This window comes from Mustela erminea, chromosome 3, assembly GCF_009829155.1.
Source record: "Mustela erminea isolate mMusErm1 chromosome 3, mMusErm1.Pri, whole genome shotgun sequence".
NCBI lineage: Eukaryota > Metazoa > Chordata > Mammalia > Carnivora > Mustelidae > Mustela > Mustela erminea.
This window is the reverse complement of record NC_045616.1, coordinates 137925484-137944200: the sequence shown is the minus strand read 5'-3', so window position 1 is coordinate 137944200 and position 18717 is coordinate 137925484. Positions and strand designations below refer to the sequence as shown.

The window sequence follows — 18717 nt, the reverse complement described above, 5'->3', positions numbered from 1 at the left end:
GAAGACAGCCCTGCATCATCTCTCAAAAATGTATCTGCGGGGCGCCTGGGTGGCTCAGGGGGTTAAAGCCTCTGCCTTCAGCTTAGGTCATGATCGCAGGGTTCTGGGATCAAGCCCCACCTCGGGCTTTCTGATCAGCAGGGAGCCTGCTTCTTCCTCTCTCTCTGCCTGCCTCTCTGCCTACTTGTGATCTCTGTCAAATAAATAGATAAAATCTAAAAAAAAAAAAAAAAGAAAAAGAAAAAAAGAAAATGTATCTGGCCCTAGTTAGAATGTGAAAGACATTTCCTCATAGTCCAGGAATGCTCATTAGAGGGCTCAGATGGACAGACATTAACGAGATAGCAGAGGGAAGAAAGGGAGACCCACTGGATGAATATTTCGATGTTGATTGAACTAAAAACACCTCTCATGACAGCATTCCGGGGCTCAGCCTTTCGGCTTAACTCCATCCAGTGAAGCCAGAAACTGAACCCCATGTCGGCTCATGGTACGCTACGCAACGGCCTGGGTTTGGGACCACAGACCCAAGGACTTATCACATCCTGCCAACTTTTGGGTCCCTTGTTCTCCAGTTAAGTCAGGTCACTTTGTTCCCCATACACATGAACACAATAAGAAGAACTCCTCAGCCAAAGACGTAACTGTAGTCCTTTAAAAAAGCACGAAGAATCTGGCAGTTAGTAAAATCTACTTGACAAGAATTATGGACCACTTCAGAAGAAGCCCAGACATTCCTGGTAAACAGATATAATGGACCAGTCCCGATAGCTCATCCAGGCTGATTTTGACAACACTGGAATTTACAGCAGTCCAGGCTGGCAGGGGCCTCACAGGCTAGGCCAGGCATAGGCTCATAGCCCCGTTGCTGATATGTGCACAGATTCATCGTACACTCTTAGTTTGCGGGTATGTTTTCTTTGCATTTATTCATCTCTCTTTCTCTTCTTCCTTTTTTTCTTTCATGCGTTCATTTTTTGGTCCCACCTGTCCCATTTGGCAGAGAGTTCTTATAATGCAAGAACCATACTAGCCATTTTCTTTTTCTTTTCACCTCGATGCCCACGAGAGTATTCTGCAGCAGATTTAGAAGCTAAATAAACCCAAACTGTGACTGTGAGCTAATGAAATAAAGTTCTGGAAATAAGGTCATCACAGCGGCTGTAGGCATATGAGTGTTTTCTGCTCTCAAACATCTTCAGAAATCGCACCTTTGCTCATACGAACATTCAGATTCTTCTTCACAGAATACTTCAGAGTACCTTTATTAGTATAGAGAGTACTTCCTGCATTCTCCTGAATCAAGTATTTCCTATTTATTTGACGGTGAGTCCTAAGAGGAGTTCCTGTGACGTTCTGGTCAGTGACTGCATTATTACCAAAAGGGACGGGGCTTTCCAAGGGAGCTCAGCAGAAGTCAGCAACCACCCATAAAGTCTGGACTGTTACTTTAAAAAATCATGTATTTTTGTCATTCCTGAGGTCACTGAACTGCAGTGTGCATAGGGAAACAAAGCAAGGCCCTGGAGACTCCAGGACCTCTGGAGAAAAAAGGTCTCCGCTTCTACTCCAGACTCTGGGAGCACCAGGCATGACAGGACCAGGTTCCATGGTGACCTAAAGAAAAATGAAACCTGGGAACTTTTTGTGACTTTCTAGCCCACTGATTTCTAAGTATACTTAGAGGATTTGATCAGATTAATTTTGGCAAAATGGAACAACACTGATTTGGAATTTCTGTGGCAAATCACAGTACATGCTCTAAACCTCATGCCTTGCCTTGCCCCATGCCGAACAGACAGACGATTTGAGGGTCTTCTTCAAGTCTGTGGTACACCGCCTATCCCTCTATAATTAGAGCAACACTCCTCCGGTTTTAACTATCACAGTTTCAGGGAAACAGAAATGTAAGCGTTTAGCAAACTAGCTCTTGGGGTGGGTGGGAGAGTCCCGATGTGCAACCAGTGGCTTAACAACGGGACTGCAAAAACCCTGATGATGAGCCAGTTAGCTGTTGCGGGCCTGTGCAAATGGGATCCAGCTCACCCCTGGCAGGTATCTGACTCCTGGACGAGAGAGAAGCAAATCCCGTAAGAAGATAAAATAAACCAGATCAGATACAAGGCCCCAGGGAAACACAGCGAACAGGCCAGAGGTGGCGGACACCGGCCACTGCGCAAGTTTCTCTAGAGCCGCTCTGGACTGGTTAATGAAGAGGCGGGGGGTGATGACACGCACCTCACTCCAGTTGCCTACTGTCCAGTCTGATGGACACAAGATGTCTCTGTTGCAGGAAATGAGGGTCTTGGGCTTCAGGAGGTGCTGGCAGTCTTTAGCGGGGAGAGCCTGCTCATCAGAGCCCGTGGTCTGGACACACAGCACTGTCCGCTTCTTCTCTCCGTGGGGCCCACAGGTGGCTGAGCATGCTTCCCACTCCCCGGCCCACCACCTGCAGACACACAAGGACACCAAAAGCATTTAGACATATTCATATTCAGTCCAGCCTCTGGAAAGAGGAAGTGGGAGCGGAAGTGCAGGTCACAGAGCTGGCGTGGGGGGAGGGGGTGTCCTTGGAGACATTCCAGCCAGCTAGAGGAGGAGACAGGGCCACAGCTGGTTCATCCAATCACAGCTCGAGTCCAGCAGAGCCCCTTGCAGGAGGAGATGCTACCTAAGAATGTCTCTAAATGGGGGGGGGGGGGGAAAGCCCTCGCCTTTTGCAGTCAAAAACACTGAGGTCCAGTTTTCTATAGTAACACGTCAAGCAAGTTTAAGCCTTACTTTCTTCATCTGTCAAATGGGTACAACAATACAGAGTTTCTATGAGTGCTGCAGACGAAACAAAATACCAGACTTATACATAGTGCACAGTACAGAGCCTGACACATAACAGAACCTGATCACCTGTAATTTACATGTTGTTATTTTGACGGTTGCTAGCGAGTAAAAGAATCACATAGAATTTAGGTCCCCTAGCTCTTCACTGAATGCTTTTCTGTTCTGCTGCGAAGCCGGTACTGAAACAATCAGTGATTTTCAGTTACTCAGGAGACGGTCAGTCAGAGGCATGGCCTTCATTCTCCCCATCGCCTTCAGTGTACCTACTACTAGTTTCACCGGTCCCTTTGATAAGAAAGCAAGAGAAAAAGAAGAAACAAAATAATTTCTTACTTGTCAGCCATTCTTGACAAGTCAAAGTGCTGACACGGTTTGCTAAGTGAATACTCTGGATTCATTATGGACAAACAGGAACGTGAGCTCTTTCTCTACCCCCTTATCCTGGAGGACGCACTCCCGATTCTAAGAGGCAGACCGTGTGGCTACACAGAAAGTGGCAGAGAGCCCTCTCTGTTTCCCCTTCTCCATCACCGTGTAAATCTTCTCCAGCACAGAAGAGAGAACAAGTGTACTGATCCACTGTGGTCTGGGTTCACTGCTGTTGCAACATACGGCCCACTTCTTTGGCTCTCTGTGCGGTAATAAAATGGAATGCTTCTGTTTTTCATGGGACAATAGGATAGCTCATGAAGTCATTCATTCCTGAATTTGGGGAGGACTTCTGTCCTTGAGATAGTATGGGATTTTGAAGGAGACAAGAGTAAGTACTGGATTTGTCTGGGTAAAACTTGTTTTGAGTTTCACACTTTTAATCTCAGGTTAAAAGTATTTTTTTAGGGGCGCCTGGGTGGCTCAGCAGGTTAAAGCCTCTGCCTTCGGCTCAGGTCGTGATCCCAGAGTTCTGGGATCGAGCCCCGCATCGGGCTCTCTGCTCAGCGGGGAGCCTGCTTCCTGCTCTCTCTCTCTCTCTCTCTCTCTCTCTGACTGCCTCTCCGCCTACTTGTGATTTCTGTCAAATAAATAAATAAAATCTTTAAAAAAAAAAAAAAGTATTTTTTTAAAAAGTTATTCCTTGATTCTGTTATATTCTTCTTAAGTTATTTTTAAGTTATAAAGATTACTTATTTATTCTTCAGTGTTGAACATCTATAATTAAGTAATTAAGATGAGTTACTCATTTACTTAGTAAGTAATAACAACACATATGGTTACTCCCTTAGGCCCTGGTGTTTATCATCTGGCTATCTTGTGTGGGTAAAAAGCTGATTTTGGAACTACATGATGTGAGAGCAACAGAATGCCCACTTCAGTAATTATGAATCTAATCACTTCGCTCTACTGCTGACATGTCTGGGGGAAGCCAGACACATTACTGAATATAACATGTCATTCTGGAGGGCTTTAATAATATGAGTGGACCAAAAAAGCATAATTTATCAAATTACTTGCTATCAGGCTTCCAGCTCTGTCATCACAAAGTGATAATGAACCTCCTTATTTTCTTATTCTAGAATTTCTTCCACAGTCTCCTGGGCTGTGTTTGTCACTAGTTTAAATTGAAAACAGACCACCCCCCCGCCCCGCCCAATTTAAGTATCAGCAAGGTCTTCCAAGCCCAGGGCTCAGGAACTACTGTCAAGTTGTTTCCTGTCATCCATCTCATTTTCTGATGTCTGCCATAATGCCAGATTTCTAGGAGATGTATAACAGAATACTGTTTTTATATTTATAGGACACATGACAGAAGGCTGTTAAAATGCCCTGAGGGATTGGGGAGAAGTGCAACGTACTGCAAAGAACTCAGCAGGACAAAAGCCCAGCCCGTTCACTCACCCCAACAAGACAACTGCTCTGGCTTAGTTAGCACAGAATTAGCAACAACCTTGCTGGATCTGTTCTGGTTTTGCTATTGATCTTTATCTTACCAAATGCTGATGACACTCCCCACACAACTGGGTAACTGATCTTGTACTGGTTTGCACTGTTCTTGAGACCCCCTATGGGGGCCAGTCTCAACATCCCAATGACAATGTACAAGTCCTGTGGGGGCACGTGGGTGGCTCAGTCGGTTAAGCAGTTGATTTCAGCTCAGGTCATGATCTAGAGGTCCTGGGATGAAGCCCCATGTCTGGCTCAGCGGGGAGTCTGCTTCTCCCTCTGCCACGGCCTCTCCCCACCACCCCACCCCCCCACCCCCCATCGTGTTCTCTTTCTCAAATAAGTAAATAAAATCTTAAAAAAAAAAAAAAAAGTCCTACAGACTGCAGACTGCGGATCTATCAACAACTGTCACCATAACAACACAGTGAGAGGCTTTAAGAAGGAAAAAATGCTACCAGTTGACAATGATTTAAAAAGATTTGTTCAATTGCTTAGGCTACCCTCTCCGTAAGTATAATCTTCAAGTTGTTTGCAGGAAATTGTTTCCAATATAAGAGCAGAAGTCGGGGAGCAGAATGGGCTGTCTTCATCCCCTGAAGCTCCACAATGCGGAATGGCAGAAACCGCAGCTTCGAAACTGACACTCAGCTTGACGAGAGCATCTGGGCACCGGAAGGCACACCTGTGCTGGCCGGGACTGTCCCTCGCCCACCTGCGGCCATGGCCACAGTCCTTCCTTTCTGAATGCCAGGGCTTCAGTACTGATGGTGGGAGAGGCGGCTGAGTCAGGGGTCCATTTGAGAATTTTGCTCCGAATCAACAAGCTGCATCCATCCCTCAGCTTAGGCAGCCTTCCCGGGGTAAACGTATCACTTGCCTTGTTCCTACAATGCTGCTTTTAGAACAAAGAGATGGAGACATGTCTACTAACTAGAAAGCCCCGAGGAGGGCAAGGACCACGGGGACAGTGGCCAGGAGGCACAGCTTTGGATGAGGAATCCTCAGGCCTGGCTGCTGGTCCCTCCATGACAACAGCTTGCCTCGCCCATGAATATGCATCTGATTGCCTGCCTGGCTGCAAGCTTCCTCAGGAAGCAACCTAGGTGTGCCAGTCCATAAATTCCTTGGCCATGCCTTCCAGGAAGCCTCTATGCAATGGTTTTCCCAGCTCTGCAAAGTCTATCGCTGGGTGGGGGCATCTCTCCTCTTCAGCTGCCTGCATTAGTTTCCTGGAACTGCCACGACAAATTACCATAAAACTGGGGGCTTAAAACGAAAGTCTGGTTTCCCACAGTTCTAGAAGCCAAATCTGGTTTCTTAGAGTCCTAAAGTCAGCGGGATAAAATCAAGTTGCTAGTGGGGCTACGCTGCCCCCCGCCCCAGGCTCTACAGAAGATCTGTTCTTTGCCTCTTTCCGTTTGTGGGGGTGCCGGTGGTCCTCGGCTTGGGGACCATCCCGTCAGTGTCTAAGGCTAGTGTCTTCAAATCTATCTGTTCTCTCTTCTTATCACCGTGTGTGCGCCGTGCGCGCGCGTGTGTGCGTGCGTATGTGTGTGAAATTTCCCTCTGCCTCTTTCTTCTAAGGACCCTTGCAATGACATTTGGGGCCAAGGGGGTAATTGCTGATAATATCCCCATTTCAAGACCCTTTAATTTAACAACATCTGGGAAGACCCTTCTTTGGAATGAGGTCACATTTGCAGGCTGCGGGGACCCAGAAGGAGACGTCCCTCCAGCCTGTCCCATGACCGCACTGAGGGTCTGCTCCCAGTCCACAGAGCTCAGCGGCCATCATGTAAGAATTCCTTCATCAAGGCTCCTCTTCCGTGCCCATGGGCTTCCCCCTCAGCTCAGCTCCTCCCCAAGAGTCCTTCAGCCTCTGGACTCTTGCTCCAACCTCCTTCTCCCTCTCGCACCGGTACCCCTTACTGTAAAGTTACCTCCAACTAGAAATTCTTACAGCTGGAGTGTGGACACAGCTAAGATAATCCCCCTTATGGAAGGTGAATTCTGAAAAGAGTGAAGCCAAGTTTTCAGCCACAGGGGAATAAGAAAATGTCAGCAACAGATTGATGTCTGTTCTAAAACCAGAGCTGATATCAGAATCTTCTTTGACTGTGTCGCTTTTACGTACATAGCCCACGTCCCTGGAGCTCTACGTTGGCCTCAGCAGGTTAGTGTCGGCATCGAGAACTTCCCACCATACCTGGCACAGAGCTTGCTTTAATTCAGACACAGCCTGGGTGGGGGAGAGGGACGTGCCTGTCTTTGAACTTCTGCTGTCTACTAGTTGCATGGTACTGAGTGAGATAAAGAAAATTTCTTGCTCTGTGAAACTGACATAATAATAATTATTTTTCTGAGTAGTTGAGAACAATAAAGAGAAGATAGAAGGTTATCTTTAAAACATCATCAGAAGTGAAGGTGGTGCTGAAAAACCCCACTGTTTCCACAGTGCCTTGGTGGCCCAGTCAGTACGCGTCTGACTCTCGATTTGGGCTCAGGTCATGATCTCAGGTTCATGAGATCAAGCCTTGCATTGGGCTCTGGGCTGGGCCAGGAGCCTGCTTAAGATTCTCTCTCTCTTTCTCCCTCTTTCTGCCCCTCTACTGCTCTCTCTTTAAAAGAAACAAAACCCCCAAACCCACTGTTTTTTTCTACTCTACTTTCACATCACTTCTGTTTCAACTACTGTGTGGGTTTTGCACACCAAGCAATTCTGACCCTCACTGTCTGGGGTTAGCGCTGCCCGGGCAGGTCAAGGGCTCAGCAGTCATGACGCTGCTTTCATCCCCCACTCTTCTGGTCCAGGAGGTCACCTGTGACCTGTGCTCCTCACCAGCTGGTTACGAATCAGGGGTTCCCACAATCCCTGCCAAGGACTTGATAATTTGCTAGAGGGGCTCACGGAACTCAAAAAAACCTTTTACTTACTAGAAAACTGGTTTATTATAAAAGGATACAACTCAGGACCAGCCAGATGGAAGAGATGCAGAGGGCAGGGTCCAAGAGGAAAACTGGAGAGCTTCTAGACCCTCTTAAGGGCATAGTGCCACCCCCAGCACCCCATGTATCTGGCCAGCAGGATGCTGTCCATTCCTCTCCAGTTAGGGCTTGTTTATGTTTTCTTTTTCTTCTTCTTTTTTTTTTTAATGGAGGCTTTACTGCACAGGCATGTTGGATGAAATCATTGGCCATTAGTGATTAACTCAACCTCCAGCCCCTGGACATCCCCGGAGGTGGGGGGGCGGGGATCTGCCAAGTTCAAACCCTCTAGTCACAGGTTCCCCAGGTGGCCAGCTCTCTCACTCTGAGGCTGTGTGGTGGGGAGGGGGTGGGCGGGGAGGGGGGGCAGCCACCTGGGCACTTGGTTCACATACAACAAGACACAGCACTTGGGGGGTTCCAAAGGTTTAAGAGCTCTGTGAGGAACCAGGGACAGAGATGGAATATCCAGCCTTCACCGACTTACAGTGTCTCAGCACTCAGTAAATGGTAATGGTTACATGCCTATAATCACCACTGTGCCCCTCGTGGGAAATAAGAGAAGCTTAATAAATACTTGCTGGCAACAGTCAGGCCTAGGGAGACTATATAATACGATAACAATGAGAACCTGAAAGCCAGGGACAAAATTAGAGTCCGGAAAGAAACAGCAGTGGCTTTAAGAGGGTATCTGACCTGTCAGAGAGAGGGTTTTGAAAAGGGAGGTGAGGATCCCAGGCATGTGCGTCCCAGGAGCGCAAGAGGAATTTACTGGTAAAGCGTCGTTAACCTTGAGGGAGCTGGAGTGTGAGGCAGCCTGCAAGCCCCACAGAGCAGCAGGCTAGCCACCTTCCGGGATCCCGGATCTAGAACCAATATGGCGCAGAAAGTGCACAGCTCTAGAATGCTGGGTCTCCACCAAGGGTGCTTCTGTCCTCTACAAGACACTTGGCAATGTCGGAACATATCACTGGTGGTGACAACCCAGAGGAAGGGGGGTGGTAGTTGTTACTAACATCTAAGCAGATACAGGCCAGGGGTACAGCTGAACGCCCTCCCACGCACAGGACAGCCCCCCAACCAAGACTTACCGGCTCTGGATGTCCACAGTGCTGACGTCGGGAAAGCCTGCCCGGGAAGGCCACTCTTGCAGGCTGCCTTCCGTGCAGATGGGCATGTGATCTGACAGGGGACACCGTCCCGACCCTGCATGGTGCTCTTGGGAAAGCTACACTGTTAGCTCAAGAACTTTTGGGGGACGCACATAGTATTCTCTTCAACAACGCTATGAGACTTAGTCTTAAACCAAATAAGCAGACACAGAGCAGACCAGCTTTGTAAGGAATCTTGCTCGATGGGGAGAGGATGTTCTCACTCACAGCTTGCCTAGGGCTCCAACAGCAAAGCCACAGGAACCTGAAGAGTTTTCCTATATTCTAACCACAGAGCTTCACAAGCCTTTACTATTAAATCAGATATCATCCTTTGTTTTTTGGGTTTTTGTTTTTGTTTTAGAGAGAGGGAAAGCACAAGCAGGGTGGGACAGAGGGAGAAAGAGAATCTTAAGCAGGCTCCATACCCACTGCAGAGCTGAACTTGGGGCTCGATCTCACGACTCTGAGATCATGACCCGAGCCAGGCGCTCAACCAACTGAGCCACCCGGATGCCCCAATCAGACATCATTCTAGGCAGACACACAGAGTCCTAATTCTTCTCAGTGCTTACCTGGGTGGACAATCCTTTTCATAGCACTTCTTCTGTCTCCCATTGGGCTGGGTTTCTGGGTCACAAAATGTAGCTTTCACCATCCCGTGGCCCTTCTTTACGCAATGGGCAGTCTGGCGGCGAACACCTGGGGGTCGGGCAGAAGGGTTCACACATATTAAATCCTGAGCCCACATGCTTAGGGTCAAGTGAAGTCCCCTGGTCATGTCAAGTGATCATGCTTATGGCTAATGGGAAAGTTTTCTGTAAGGTGTCTGGTTTTTAAAGTGTGCATGGGGAACGGGCTCTCTAACCCACCCACACGGCAGCTAGCCATGGGTGGAAGAGGTCGTGCTTGAGAAGGACTATAGGTAATATAGGTAGATTGATACATAATCTAATATATAGATTATAACCTAGCTGTGGAGAACAAGTGCATATATGCCAAATAAAAAACAAAGTGAGATTTAAATAATGAAAGCAGATATTATCACCAGGTGTTTGAACACGATTGCTCCTAATGTAATAAAGGAATGGAGAAGGTAGGAGCTTCTTTTGGAGAGAGGGGCAACCTTTCAACTACTCAGGCTTTCTCAGCTGATAAGACTATGTTACGTTTCTTTCATCATATAAATAAAATGCTGGAAGGGACATGTAAAAGGAACTCTCATGGCACACAGAAGAAGTCTCCGGAAAGACGAGAGCACCTGTAGAGATGTCTTAGACAATGTGAGCGGAATGCAGGCTGACGTGGTTGAAGCCGGAGACGTTAGTGTGTACCCGCCATGGTAGAGCAGAGAAGAGAGAGACTTAGATTCTTAGGAATTACATGAAAACTTTAGGTAGTTTGGCAAACTCTGAATGTCAAAACCTAAAACGAAAATGTCAGGTGACTCTCAGAGGTTGGAAACGTCGCCCCAAAAGGCTTGTTTCTGCCCATGAGTAGCGAAGATAAGTATCCTTGTTCAATGCTGCTGACTCCAGAAGTAGCAGAAGGGTACAATTTATTATGTAAAATCCCTCTTGCTATGTTAACAGTATCCCATGGGACAGTGTGCTGGACTAGCAGCGAGCTGAACAGATGAACTGGCCAGACAGATGATCGTCACGTGCAGAGGGCAAAGTTAATCGTGGTGTGTCAGTTTCTCCTTGGAATTAATGGTGTATATTACTATATATTACTTGTAATTTATCTGATAAATACTATGTATTTATGTATATGATAAACTATATAAACCTCATTCCACGGCATATGCTTAAATCCACCTCAATAAACATCTCTATTATTTTCATGACATCCTGAATATTAAAAAAATCTTGCAGGTACTGTTAGAGATCAATATCTTCACTGGGTTGACCCTACCTGACAATTATAGCAGATGAAGCCAGATGGACTAGTACCAAAATGAATGCTATATTTAAATCGTCAAGGAAGCATCAGACTCTGATTTTCCGAAGAAGTGAGCTGTCTTCTCAGCATCACTGTATGGTCACACATCAGGGTCAGAGTGGAATGTGTGTTCCTATTTGTGATTCTCATGCCTTTTTTTTTTTTTTTAAGATTTTATTTATTTATTTGACAGAGTGTAAGATAGTATAAGCAGGGGGAGCTGCAGAGAGAGAGGGAGAAGCTGACTTCCCACTGAGCAGGGAGCCTGATGAAGGGCTCCATCCCAGGACCCTGGGATCATGACCTGAGCCAAAGGCAGCGGCTTAATCAACTGAGCCACCCAGGTGTCCTGTGATTCTCATGCTTTTCAGGGATATGCGCACCTGTCTCAAATGTACATGGTTATTTTGAGCTTTCATGATATTGAGGAAAGGTGGTCATTATACCATTACAAAAATGTTTATAACTGCAAAACAGTGGAACATATAAATAAGTGCGTATTTGCACAATGGGACATTTTGCAGCTATTCAAGCAAATGTACTAGAGCCATTTTCATTAGTGTGGATTTAATCTCAAAAGCACAGTACTGAATAAAACCAGCAAGACAACGACTGATACATAGAGTATGATATTATTTATAGAAAGTGTAAATGCCTGAGAAACAATATTTTTTAATGTATATGGCTATTCACGCGTATAATAAAAGTATTTAACAACATGCGTGAAAATAATATGTGCTGGTTTCATGACCCTAGTTAGCTCCGGGGGAAGAGGAAAGCGAGTGGAGTCAGGGAAGTTGGTCTTCACATATACCTGTGCAATTTCTATTCTTTAAACAGGAAGACTGAAATAAGCATGAGTAATAGTAAGAGCCGAGAAAGTTGAGTGGCTGGTATACAGGAATTTGTTGTTACGATTCCATTTTCCCAGGACACTCGTCATGCTTCCCAGCAACAAAGTGTAAAGCTAAAATAATACAATAACAATACAAACAAAACAAAACAAAGTGATTGCTACTACCTGTTTGTAACTCTTTTGCTAGGGGAATCAATATGGTAGTAAGTTTCTTCATATTACCATAATATTTACACTCTTTGAACCTAGACATTTCAATGGCAGATTAACACTGATGAAATTATTCTTTACAAGAAATTGGCTAAGGACATTTTGCTTTGTCTTGCCAGGGAAATATAGAAATGATTCATAAAAATGATAGCTGAGAAGACCAAGTAGTGCTTGGAAAGTTTACCCGCGCCACAACGTTCAGTGAAGGTGTGTGTATACATACGTAAATACATCCACGTGCATGCAACTAGAAAGTCCCTGACTAGAAAAAAGGATACTGAAAGGCAAAGCAAAGCACAAAAAGACATGTGTCAAGGGGGTGACTTTTTCTATTTTTAATTTTCCAGTAAAGTATTTAACTTACTTTAAAGATGTAGAAAATGTTCATTCAAGGAAAATAAAACATCGTTGACTGATTTAGTGTTTCACGCGGTCTTCCATCTCTGTATTTAGCAACGTGTGTCCTAGGGGACATGCCTTTCGCCCTCTGTGTCTGACAGCATGAGAGTAGAAATGCTGTCTTTCTTCTACGTCACAGTAAGAGAGCTCACCGTCACTCCGACGGGCAGTGGGACCGAGATTGGGGTGAGCGTGTGGACACGGATGGCTCCCTGATAGTTCCTGTTAAGGTTTGCCAACCAGGATGACATTCATCCAAGACCAAGGGCCCGGCTGTGTCAACACTAAATGCCTGATTCACACCTGGTCAGAACATCAGGACTTTTCATTTCCCAGCTAAGAGCAGCCTGCTTTCCGGTGACCACACACATCAGCCATTTTTCCTATGCTCTGAAATGCTGCGTGTGTAATGCAAAGAATTCATCACGTGGAGCATAAAGGGGGGTGTTCTCCTGTTTGTGGAGGGACCCCTGCCCAATCTGGACTGGCTCCGTTTTCAAACCTCCCTGGTGTCCCAGCACAAATGATTTAAGCCTACATCTAACCCTATACTTCACGGAAGGAAGAGATAAGTGGGAATGAGATCTGGAAAAAGTACTGGTGACTACAGTCCTTGTGACCTCAGTTCCCTCACAACTGCTAGTTTTCGCCAACTGATTTTCTGCTTCAATTCCTTGAGTTCCTGGGCTGGCCCAGCCCCCGCTGTGCAGTGGGGCGGGACATCCAAAAAGAAATGGTCACCACAGCCCTGGGGTAACACCACCGACACCAACCCCGCCAGTGACACCGACCCCACGGCCAGCTGCTGCCACACATCCCACCTTGGGCCCTAATGGATCTCCAGAAGTTTCAGATTTTCAAAACTCATTTTGAAATGAACAGGATCTCCTGGATTTCTGAAGGCAAACCCTTGGTTTCTGTACTGAAGGAGGGAGAGAAAGAAGCTGGTGATACAAACGTTGTTTATTAGGTTGATGGTGGTGACACAGTGTCTGCTGCACCTCTTTCCAGGACTGCTTCCTGGGGCTGGAAGAGAGCAGGGGGCTGAGGGGTGCAGAGACACAGGACATGAGTGGGAAGCCCATCGGGGAGTAGACTGGGTTCTTCTGAACTATCTACTCCTTCACTGTCACTGCCTTGGCTCCATTGCTGACTCGGGCCGTACTTTCTAGGCAGTAGTGACAGACTCGAAGCAGGAAGTTCCAGAATAGACTTGGACATGATCCAAAAGGAGAGACCGAGGCAGAAGCCTTCTCACCAGGTACTACAATTAAAGCCCCTCAAATGAGTAAAGAGTCCCACATACCTGACAGGCTTGGACTCTGCCCTCCCAGGCCTCAGTGAATTGCATCTAGCCTGCAGCAGAGAGAGCCGCACAAATGTCCCTGTGCTTGTCCACAGTTCCTGCCTTCTCTCTGCAGTTGCTGTACCCAGAGGACTAAGGCCAACCAACAAAAGATGAGCAGAAATCATCTGTGTCACCACCAGGCCAAAGCCCCTAATAAGAGCCAGTCTGAGATGCCTTGGTGGCTCAGTGGGTTAAGCATCTGCCTTCAGCCCAGGTCACGATCCTGTGGTCCTTGGGACTGAGTCCTGCATCAGGCTCCCTGCTCATTGAGGAGCCTGCTTCTCCCTCTCCCTCTGCCCCTCCTTCTGCTCATGCTCCCTCTCTCTCTTTCAAATAAATAAATAAATAAAATCTTAAAAAAAAAAAAAAAAAAAGGAGCCAGTCTGCTTCTTCCAATTCTTTTTTCTCCTGCAGGGCACGCTGGCAGCCACTCCTTTCAGATGTCTTAGCTCCGAGATGAAGCCGGGCCACCTAACCTGCACCAGACTTAGAATGGGTTAGAAATAAACCCACATTGTGTTGAATTCCTGAGATTCTGATTTCTCTGTTCTAGTAGCAGAACTCAGTCCATCCTGGGCTCCTGGATGGCTTAGTCAGTTAAGCATTTGACTCTTGATTCAGCTCAGGTTGTGATCTCAAGGGTGGTGAGATCAGGCTCCACCTTGGGCTCTGAGCTCTGTGGGGATCCTGCTTGAGATTTTCTCTCTCCCTCTCTCATAAATAAATAAATATTTAAAAAAAAACAAAAACAAAAACACAAAGAACTTATTCCATCTTGACATACTTAACAGCAAGGAATCTCTCCAGTACTCAATTTTATCAGAAAGCTACTGTCCTCGTAGATACAAATACTCCGTAAACTGGGGGCGGAACAAAGAGCAGTGGGTGGGAGTCGGGAGAGTTTCTCATGGTTCGGGTTTGGCCATGTTTATCGAACGCCTCTGGGAAGGGTGTTTGACTTTTGCAGAAATCAGATCCTCAACCAGGCTTTTAAATCTCTCTGTTTTGCTTTTTAGAACACACGTAATCCTGTGTTGTATGCTTGAAAGTTGCTAAGACAGCAGATCTTAAATGTCCTCACCACACACAACAAAGGTAACTATGTGCGGTGGTGGGTGTGGGACCTTATTGTGGTAAACATCTCACAATATACACATGGACCAAATCGTCCAGTGGTAAACCTTAAACTTACACAATATTAGCGTCGCTTACAGCTCAGTAAAGCTGAAAACAAGACAAAACAAGATACAGAACACTTTTTTCAAACAGAACCTTCTATGAAGGACAGTATAAAGGGAAAACTGCCTCTGTCCTTAGACCATGACCAACATATTTGTTCCCACAGAGGCCCCTGGGCCATGTTTGTGGAAGCCTACAAACCTCTCGGCACCCTTGAATGGCCCTTTGTGAAGAACACAAGGACTTCCAGACACAGCAGCTGCCACCCACCTGTCCCACACGTCACACTGCACTCAGTCCAATGGCCGTACTGCCAGAAGTACACCAGTTTTCCCACGTCGTTGTCAAGGCCATCTTTCCGGATTGTGTACTCATACTTGATGCCGGGATTAGTCACCTGGAACAGAAGCTGAAAGGCAAAGGGGGGTGACATTCCTGTCATGACTTGATACTACAAAACACAGTTTAGTGACAACACTACAGAATGCCCATCCTCTTAAAGTAGTGACGAAGGCATGCATTGGAGCAAAGGCCAATATATGAACATATCACCACCTCCGCCTCCACACCCATCGACACATCTGTCTGTATCTGTATCTATCTACGTTCGTGTCTTCTTCTACCTATACCTCATCTCCACTCGATTATTTCTTGGCTGAATTCCCGGGGAGGTCTACTCTTACAGAAACTGCTCTGAGGGAATGTGGGGGGGTGTCTTTTCCAACAACAGACTGGCGGGTCACCTTGCACCCTGTGAACTTACTAAATTGGTGATTACAGGTAAGTTACTTAATCTCTTTGTGCCTTAGTTTCCCCATTAACAAAGTGAGGATGATAACAGCATGACAGAAAGGGGTGTTGTGAGAGTTAAATAAGTAAATAAATGTACAGTGATTCGCTATGAACAGAATAGTGCCTGGCAGGGAGCTAACATTCTATAAACACTGACGCTTATTATTGTTGTTGCTGTTGTCTTAGGACGCTCTTCTCCGGCTCTCAGGCTGGTTAGTTCCTTTAAAGCATATAGTTCTGGGGGTAAAATGGTCATGGGCTTTAGCCAGGTCATACCACTCTTGGAAGCTTCCCTCACTTCCCTCTCCCGTAGGCAATCAACTTATCACATGGTTATGTATTTCTTTTTAAAGCTTTTATTTATTTACTTATTTTAGAGAGAGAAAGAAATGAGCAAGCATGCGAGCCAGGCAAGGAGCAGAAGGAGAGGGAAAGAATCCCAGGCAGACTCCACGCAAAGCACAGAGCCCCACGTGGGACCCATCTCACGTCTCTGAGATCACAACCTGAGCAGAAACCAAGAGTCAGCCACTCAACTGACTGAGCCACGCAGGTGCCCCTTACCACACATTTAAAATGGCTTCATCTTAAAGTTACAGGTGATGGATTGGATGGTCATTGGGATCAGGATTCCCGTATAGAAATCCTTACCACGTCGGGGGGTAAGATGTCTGGTTTCTAGACATTTATGACTCATAGCTGTCAAGCCTTCATCTCTGGTTTTTGTGAGTGCTCTGATCTCTGCCTCTGGAATCACCTCTCTTACTTCTGAATATGGTTAGATCTGACTCTCTCTTGGACCACTGATCATTCCCAACCGGCCTTGTCTCTCCTGCTATGATGATTTCATTCTTTCTCTATAGCTCCTTGCCAACATGAAAGATGAATCACCCATGCCTTTAAGGTGCACATATTACCTTATGACCCCAATCTCCTCTAAGAGCTTCACAAAATCAAACCTCCTGCCTACGAACAACCACATGATAACATATGAAAAAACCATGTCAGTCCAACACCACTGCTGGAATGTTACCTGGAAACTCATGCCAGATGGACATCAACTGACAGCACCTTTTTTACACCTGAGAAACAATCACCCTCCAATAAACAGCCTATTTCAATCATACTGGAAGCTGAACTCCAAACTCCCAACTGATGACTTTTGGGGCCCCAGCATTTCATTTTTAGGGTTTCAGCAATTTCTAGGCAATAAAGGATTAACAGCACAAAGTAATGTCTTGCTTCCTCCCTGCTCCTTGTTAAAGGAATTTTTATAATTTCTTAATTAGTGTCTTATAGCAAACACCTTGGAAAAGAAAATCAGAAAGACCCTAAGTAATATACCTATCAGCAGTTCCCTTTGCTTCCACATTACCTGGATCCACACCGACTCATTGGTAGGACCCGTGGCCATCAGCTTCTCCAGGTCTCCTTTCCTGTCGTATTGGAACGTGGTCCCTGCCAGCTTGTAGTTCCCATTCCACTGGATAATGAACCCTCCATTGAGGTAATATTTCTGGGGGTCTTCACTCCTGATGGCCAAAAAGTTTCCAGCTCCCTCAAGTTCCATTACGCGTATGTCCCTTGCTCCTTTTGGAATCAGTCCAATGTCAACATAACCTAAGGAAAGAAGACATAGTAATGAAAGCGGCACACTGGCTTAACTGAACACTACCTATTTCTGACCCATTGTTTATCCTCATTGTTGAGCGCGCTTGCATTCCTCCTGGGTGGTCACTGGAATGCGCAGATGCACTAGAAACATTGAATTTTAAAGAGCTTGGCTGGGAGCCGAATTCCCAGGAGCTCTGTGACTCCGTGTACACATGGTTTTGGGAGAAGAGGTGAAATAAAGGCAGACTTGACTCTAAAGAGTTTGTGGTTGACCTAGCATTGACTTTTCTGTGATTTTAAGTTGATAGTTCAAAAATATACAGCCTAACTAGCTTCCCATTAGCATTTTTACTTCCCCATTTGCTGCTGCTATCAGATGAATCTTCTTGAACCCTGTATTGGATATGCCCTTCTGCTCATGCATTCCCCACTGCCTGCAAATTAAAGATAGACTCTTAGAAATAATCTAATCATAGCTTAAATTCATTAAGAGAATCCCTGAGGGAATCGTGGATCATCTGCCACCTGGCGCTCTTGAATATAGCTACTGATGAGAAACTCTGCTCTGACCACAGCTTTTCTATCGCTGGACAATTCTGTTCATTAAATGGGTTTTTTCTTATTTTTTATGTTTTGCTAAAATATGAACTTACATTCTACTTTCCTGACAAAGCACAGAGGGTGTCCATTTAAAGGTGATGATCAAGTCGAGCTATTGTCCTACCCTCATTTACTGGATGTCACGGCAGGAGACATACTGGGGACAAAAGGAATGAACACATAATGCTCTCCTCCCTTTGGCAGACTCTATGCTAAGCACTTCAGGCATTTATCCTATTTGTGCTTCTTAAGAACCACCACCTCATCAGTGCGATGGAATGGAAAAAAACACGGACTTTGGGGATGGCACGTGAATGTGCCAGGGCAAGGGGGTCAGAACACATGAGTCCCAGTTTCTGCATCACTTTCAGTGAGCTCTATGGTGTTCACTGACTTATTTAACTTCTTTAAATGTCCTCTGCACCATGAAGAGGCTCCAGTGAGATGTCTGATATCCCTCATAACTCCAATATTCAATTATTTTTCTTTTCTAAGCAGAACATTCTTTGTTCTTTTAACCTTTCCATACAAATGTTGGCTTTAAGACCCTGATCATCCTGGTCATTTTGCACTGGAGACACACTAGGTTTTTCAGCCACAAGCAAACCTTCATCTCTGTCACCTGAAAGTGACTTGACTGTTTCTTCTCCCTCAGACACTACAGTAATGGGGGGTGCTGGGAGCTCAGATCCTACGGCTGGCCGGCAGGTACGACTGGCTCAGAAGCTCAGGAGTACATCCTCTGCTCTGTTTCTCAAACTGGAAGCTCCCATCCAGCAAGACCAAAATGCAGGTCTCATAGTATTTGATTAAATTGCATGTGGCCCTCGCAATACTTGCCTGAGATGGCTGATTAAAACTACAATTTTTTAAAAATAATTTTATTTATTTATTTGAGAGAGAGAGAGAGAGAGAGAGAG

The 18717-nt window shown here is 45.9% G+C and overlaps 1 protein-coding gene across 6 annotated transcripts in view; it reads right to left on the bottom strand.

Moving 5' to 3' along the window:
• The window catches only part of ADAMTS12 (ADAM metallopeptidase with thrombospondin type 1 motif 12), a 290253-nt gene that overhangs the window by 45083 nt on the left and 226453 nt on the right, over positions 1-18717 (bottom strand). For 4 of the 6 annotated variants that reach the window (XM_032337660.1, XM_032337657.1, XM_032337659.1 and 1 more), the window contains 4 exons: positions 16959-17203; positions 15062-15200; positions 9431-9557; positions 2239-2449 (listed from right to left, as the gene is read on the bottom strand). In XM_032337660.1, coding sequence (XP_032193551.1) covers positions 2239-2449; positions 9431-9557; positions 15062-15200; positions 16959-17203 — 722 coding nt within the window. Of the gene's footprint in view, positions 1-2238; positions 2450-9430; positions 9558-13085; positions 13187-15061; positions 15201-16958; positions 17204-18717 lie in introns of those variants that run through there. The other 2 variants (XM_032337661.1, XM_032337662.1) reach the window with 2 other exon arrangements.